The sequence below is a fragment of the Scardinius erythrophthalmus genome (assembly GCF_964197995.2).
Source record: "Scardinius erythrophthalmus genome assembly, chromosome: 9".
NCBI lineage: Eukaryota > Metazoa > Chordata > Actinopteri > Cypriniformes > Leuciscidae > Scardinius > Scardinius erythrophthalmus.
In genome coordinates, this window is record NC_138229.1 from 597,501 (window position 1) to 605,000 (window position 7,500).

General features: G+C 38.9%; 2 protein-coding genes across 2 annotated transcripts in view; both read right to left on the reverse strand.

Moving 5' to 3' along the window:
- Window positions 1-1,626, reverse strand: part of nectin4b (nectin cell adhesion molecule 4b) — a 31,955-nt gene extending 30,329 nt beyond the window's left edge. Inside the window, exon 1 of the mRNA XM_081373459.1 lies at window positions 1,278-1,626. Coding sequence (XP_081229585.1) covers window positions 1,278-1,326 — 49 coding nt within the window. The 5' untranslated portion in view covers window positions 1,327-1,626. The remainder of the gene's footprint in view (window positions 1-1,277) is intronic.
- Window positions 1,627-2,243: 617 nt separating this feature from the next.
- fcer1gl (Fc receptor, IgE, high affinity I, gamma polypeptide like) overlaps window positions 2,244-7,500 on the reverse strand; it is a 9,713-nt gene continuing 4,456 nt past the window's right edge. The window contains exons 4-5 of the mRNA XM_081374180.1: window positions 7,146-7,169; window positions 2,244-2,560 (exon numbers count right to left, since the gene is read on the reverse strand). Coding sequence (XP_081230306.1) covers window positions 2,489-2,560; window positions 7,146-7,169 — 96 coding nt within the window. The 3' untranslated portion in view covers window positions 2,244-2,488. The remainder of the gene's footprint in view (window positions 2,561-7,145; window positions 7,170-7,500) is intronic.

The window sequence follows — 7,500 nt, forward strand, 5'->3', positions numbered from 1 at the left end:
AACACTAACCCTACCCATCACACACACACACACACACACACACACACACACACACAGAGAGAGAGAGTAACTAGAGGTTCAATTAGAGCGGATTGTAGGAACCGTTCTTTGGTCGGTTCGTTCTTTCTCTGTATTTCATTCAGAGAATCACATCACTGCATTTCTGGACCACAATCAATTAGAGAATGCTCATCGTTAAACTCATTTAAGAATAATTTTAAGAAATGGCTTCATAATCAACAATGTGAACATTATTGCTGCTTCCTCTATTATTACTATTAATAATGTCATTATCATTTGTTATATTTAACTCATAAAAACTCACATTTTTATTATTATTGTGTACATATATCTCGTCTTTTTGTATGTTAATTGTATTTTACAGAGTTGTTTACATGTTCTAGTTCTATTATTGTTGTAATTGTTTTACCCTCTTCTCTAGTTTTAGGCCTAATAACATCTGGCAGAGGGACTAGCGATGAAAACTAGCCTTCGGGCTAATCTGGGTACATTTACATTCACGAATGTTGATTAATGTACACTGTCCCTTTTCTAAATCAATACATACACACACACACACACACACACACACACACACACACACACACACACGCATTCTCTCACTCACTCACTCACACACACACACACACACACACACACACACACACGCATTCTCTCACTCACTCACACACACACACACACACACACACACACACACACGCATTCTCTCACTCACTCACACACACACACACACACACACACACACACACACACACACACACACACACACACACACAGTTCTGCACACATTTCCTCCACGACAGTCATAAATAAGTGAGTAATGGTTTTTGAGGCTGGTTGAACTTTACCGACAGAAGAATGTCACTGCACCACATAGCAGATCTCTCTCTCACACACACACACACCGAAACACAACTTATGGACTCCCTGCTGAAAAAACAACAGCTAAAACACAACTATGCGTGTGGCTGGTTTTAGTGGGTTTGTTGCAGTATTTATTAACCTTTGTGAACGTTTATTAATAAAAACACAACGGTTTAATGTCATGTCAATCAATGCATTAACTTAATGATAACAGATAAAACTTTTGATTTCAACAGTGCATTAGTAAATTAATTAACATAAACTGATTACTAAATATTAGCTAAATATGAACAAAACCCCTATAGTAAAGTGTCACCGTAATTTACAAATATAACTGACTAACTAACACACACTACTCGAGTCCTCAGCAGTGTTTGAGTTTTTTGTCTTACCCATCAATGTGAAGAGGATCACACAGATGAAGCTCAGTAGTTTCGTCATGTTTCTGATTTATTCTCTCAGTGTATTTCTCTGTTATTCCTCATGTTCTCACGCGCTTTTCTCTTCATCCATGTTAAACTGTGTTCTTCAGATCCGCCATTTGTCAGCATTAAAGGAATAAAAACAGACTACAAGCTGAGTTTCTACAGGAAGATCCAGAGGCTGATAAACTCATCATTAAACTCTGTTTGAAGTCTGTGTTCAGGTGAGCGTTCACACACACCTGCGTGTTCACGTGGGCTCCACCCACCGCTGGGCACGCGCACGTGCGCGCACACTCCCTCTCTCTCTCACTGACCTTTGGTTTGTGCACTAAACTATAAACTTATGTTTTTTCTCTTGAAATCAGAACTCTGTGGGGGATTTGAAATGATTTCTAGAAAACTCTCCTCTCTGAAGCTGTTAGAGCCGAAGTGAAGTTTGAGGAATTCGTGGCTTTTGTTTGGTTTGGTGTTTTGTAAAGTAGAAATGAACAGGACAAACCAGTTAAGCAGCGAATTCTTGACATTTAATGAACATACCCACAAACAGGCAAATTATTTAAACAACAATCTACTAGAGAGATATAGGCTACAAGGTTTGTTTTTACTTTTAAGTAAAATAATTTAATATTATTGTTATTATTTCAAGTAGCCTAATTTGTATTTTTTTTATTTTTTTATTTTATCATTAATATCATCTAAATACATTTAAATTACACGAATGTATATTTATGCAGGAGTTTGTGTTCTTCTAATTTGATTGGTCACGTGGTGTATCAAAGCTGATTGAAATAGTTATAAGTTTTGACCAGGAGCGAGTTAATGATTTAGTTTATTTCACAATAAACATTTCCTAACTGTTTTATTGCGACACCTGCTGGTCAACTGTATTTAAAATAGACATGAGAAGAGCTCAAGCATCAACTAGAACAGGGAGGGATTTAAGAAAGTCTTTTATTTAAATTAGAAATAAGAATATTTTTTACTCATCTTATACAGTAACAAGGAAAATTATTGGACACTGTTCAAGTTAGAAATATATTATTAAAAAAATGTACTATGTTAATTGGCATTGAGAGCCTTACACACACATTGTACAAATTAACATCGTCAAACAATGACAACAGAGCAGAACTGGAGATTAACGAAGCTTAAATAATGTAGAAAGCATTCGGGTGTTCTCAGGGCAGAGGCTTCTTCTTCATCCCAGGATGAAGAGTGTCGTAGGTGTCCTGATCACGACGGCCCAGATCCTGAGGAACGACACACACTGATCAGACACACACACTCTCTGACAGTCATAAATCATAATCAGACCACAGTCATTCACTCACCAGACTCTCTCACAGTCATAAATCATAATCAGACCACAGTCATTCACTCACCAGACTCTCTCACAGTCATAAATCATAATCAGACCACAGTCATTCTCTCATCAGACTCTCTGAAGGTCATACATCATAATCAGACCACAGTCATTCACTCATCAGACTCTCTGACAGTCATAAATCATAATCAGACCACAGTCATTCACTCATCAGACTCTCTCACAGTCATAAATCATAATCAGACCACAGTCATTCACTCATCAGACTCTCTCACAGTCATAAATCATAATCAGACCACAGTCATTCACTCACCAGACTCTCTGACAGTCATAAATCATAATCAGACCACAGTCATTCACTCATCAGACTCTCTCACAGTCATAAATCATAATCAGACCACAGTCATTCACTCATCAGACTCTCTCACAGTCATAAATCATAATCAGACCACAGTCATTCACTCATCAGACTCTCTCACAGTCATAAATCATAATCAGACCACAGTCATTCACTCACCAGACTCTCTCACAGTCATAAATCATAATCAGACCACAGTCATTCACTCACCAGACTCTCTCACAGTCATAAATCATAATCAGACCACAGTCATTCTCTCATCAGACTCTCTGAAGGTCATACATCATAATCAGACCACAGTCATTCACTCATCAGACTCTCTGAAGGTCATACATCATAATCAGACCACAGTCATTCACTCATCAGACTCTCTGAAGGTCATACATCATAATCAGACCACAGTCATTCTCTCATCAGACTCTCTGAAGGTCATAAATCATAATCAGACCACAGTCATTCACTCATCAGACTCTCTCACAGTCATAAATCATAATCAGACCACAGTCATTCACTCATCAGACTCTCTGAAGGTCATACATCATAATCAGACCACAGTCATTCTCTCATTAGACTCTCTGAAGGTCATACATCATAATCAGACCACAGTCATTCACTCATCAGACTCTCTCACAGTCATAAATCATAATCAGACCACAGTCATTCACTCATCAGACTCTCTCACAGTCATAAATCATAATCAGACCACAGTCATTCACTCACCAGACTCTCTCACAGTCATAAATCATAATCAGACCACAGTCATTCACTCACCAGACTCTCTCACAGTCATAAATCATAATCAGACCACAGTCATTCACTCATCAGACTCTCTCACAGTCATAAATCATAATCAGACCACAGTCATTCACTCACCAGACTCTCTCACAGTCATAAATCATAATCAGACCACAGTCATTCTCTCATCAGACTCTCTGAAGGTCATAAATCATAATCAGACCACAGTCATTCACTCACCAGACTCTCTCACAGTCATAAATCATAATCAGACCACAGTCATTCTCTCATCAGACTCTCTGAAGGTCATACATCATAATCAGACCACAGTCATTCACTCACCAGACTCTCTCACAGTCATAAATCATAATCAGACCACAGTCATTCACTCACCAGACTCTCTCACAGTCATAAATCATAATCAGACCACAGTCATTCACTCATCAGACTCTCTCACAGTCATAAATCATAATCAGACCACAGTCATTCACTCACCAGACTCTCTCACAGTCATAAATCATAATCAGACCACAGTCATTCACTCACCAGACTCTCTCACAGTCATAAATCATAATCAGACCACAGTCATTCACTCATCAGACTCTCTCACAGTCATAAATCATAATCAGACCACAGTCATTCACTCACCAGACTCTCTCACAGTCATAAATCATAATCAGACCACAGTCATTCTCTCATCAGACTCTCTGAAGGTCATAAATCATAATCAGACCACAGTCATTCACTCACCAGACTCTCTCACAGTCATAAATCATAATCAGACCACAGTCATTCTCTCATCAGACTCTCTGAAGGTCATACATCATAATCAGACCACAGTCATTCACTCATCAGACTCTCTCACAGTCATAAATCATAATCAGACCACAGTCATTCACTCACCAGACTCTCTCACAGTCATAAATCATAATCAGACCACAGTCATTCACTCACCAGACTCTCTCACAGTCATAAATCATAATCAGACCACAGTCATTCACTCATCAGACTCTCTCACAGTCATAAATCATAATCAGACCACAGTCATTCACTCACCAGACTCTCTCACAGTCATAAATCATAATCAGACCACAGTCATTCTCTCATCAGACTCTCTGAAGGTCATAAATCATAATCAGACCACAGTCATTCACTCACCAGACTCTCTCACAGTCATAAATCATAATCAGACCACAGTCATTCTCTCATCAGACTCTCTGAAGGTCATACATCATAATCAGACCACAGTCATTCTCTCATCAGACTCTCTCACAGTCATAAATCATAATCAGACCACAGTCATTCACTCATCAGACTCTCTGAAGGTCATAAATCATAATCAGACCACAGTCATTCACTCATCAGACTCTCTCACAGTCATAAATCATAATCAGACCACAGTCATTCTCTCATCAGACTCTCTGAAGGTCATACATCATAATCAGACCACAGTCATTCTCTCATCAGACTCTCTCACAGTCATAAATCATAATCAGACCACAGTCATTCTCTCATCAGACTCTCTGAAGGTCATAAATCATAATCAGACCACAGTCATTCACTCACCAGACTCTCTCACAGTCATAAATCATAATCAGACCACAGTCATTCTCTCATCAGACTCTCTGAAGGTCATACATCATAATCAGACCACAGTCATTCTCTCATCAGACTCTCTCACAGTCATAAATCATAATCAGACCACAGTCATTCTCTCATCAGACTCTCTGAAGGTCATAAATCATAATCAGACCACAGTCATTCACTCACCAGACTCTCTCACAGTCATAAATCATAATCAGACCACAGTCATTCACTCATCAGACTCTCTGAAGGTCATACATCATAATCAGACCACAGTCATTCTCTCATCAGACTCTCTGAAGGTCATACATCATAATCAGACCACAGTCATTCACTCATCAGACTCTCTCACAGTCATAAATCATAATCAGACCACAGTCATTCTCTCATCAGACTCTCTGAAGGTCATAAATCATAATCAGACCACAGTCATTCACTCACCAGACTCTCTCACAGTCATAAATCATAATCAGACCACAGTCATTCACTCATCAGACTCTCTGAAGGTCATACATCATAATCAGACCACAGTCATTCTCTCATCAGACTCTCTGAAGGTCATACATCATAATCAGACCACAGTCATTCACTCATCAGACTCTCTCACAGTCATAAATCATAATCAGACCACAGTCATTCTCTCATCAGACTCTCTGAAGGTCATACATCATAATCAGACCACAGTCATTCACTCATCAGACTCTCTGAAGGTCATAAATCATAATCAGACCACAGTCATTCACTCACCAGACTCTCTCACAGTCATAAATCATAATCAGACCACAGTCATTCACTCATCAGACTCTCTGAAGGTCATACATCATAATCAGACCACAGTCATTCACTCATCAGACTCTCTGAAGGTCATACATCATAATCAGACCACAGTCATTCACTCATCAGACTCTCTCACAGTCATAAATCATAATCAGACCACAGTCATTCACTCATCAGACTCTCTCACAGTCATAAATCATAATCAGACCACAGTCATTCACTCATCAGACTCTCTCACAGTCATAAATCACAGACCACAGTCATTCACTCATCAGACTCTCTCACAGTCATAAATCATAATCAGACCACAGTCATTCACTCATCAGACTCTCTCACAGTCATAAATCATAATCAGACCACAGTCATTCACTCATCAGACTCTCTCACAGTCATAAATCATAATCAGACCACAGTCATTCACTCATCAGACTCTCTCACAGTCATAAATCATAATCAGACCACAGTCATTCACTCATCAGACTCTCTCACAGTCATAAATCATAATCAGACCACAGTCATTCACTCATCAGACTCTCTCACAGTCATAAATCATTAACAGACCAGTCATTCACTCATCAGACTCTCTCACAGTCATAAATCATTAACAGACCACAGTCATTCTCTCATCAGACTCTCTCACAGTCATAAATCATTAACAGACCACAGTCATTCTCTCATCAGACTCTCTCACAGTCATAAATCATAATCAGACCACAGTCATTCTCTCATCAGACTCTCTCACAGTCATAAATCATAATCAGACCACAGTCATTCTCTCATCAGACTCTCTCACAGTCATAAATCACAGACCACAGTCATTCACTCATCAGACTCTCTCACAGTCATAAATCATAATCAGACCACAGTCATTCACTCATCAGACTCTCTCAGTCATAAATCATAATCAGACCACAGTCATTCACTCATCAGACTCTCTCACAGTCATAAATCATAATCAGACCACAGTCATTCACTCATCAGACTCTCTCACAGTCATAAATCATAATCAGACCACAGTCATTCACTCATCAGACTCTCTGACACTCATAAACTGTACCTGATAAATGTCTCCGTCTCGTTTCTGAAAAACACAAGAGGACAGTGAGATTCTGAGAACAGTCTTGCTCAATCTCCTCTTTCTGTTCCTATTTTGATTTTCTCAATCATGAGTCAGAAGATGAGAGGATGAATGTGAAATAGAGATGCGCTTACATACGGAAGCCCATTAATACCACAGCACAGACACATCATACTTTTATGACACAAAAACTCAGAATTATGACAAAAAAAAAATCACAATTGGGGACACTTAATATTCAGCAATATTATTGATCTCCTGCACTGACAGCATTATATGAGAACTGAACTGAGCTGGACGATGACATCGCGGTTTACTTTAGAGCGGCTATCTA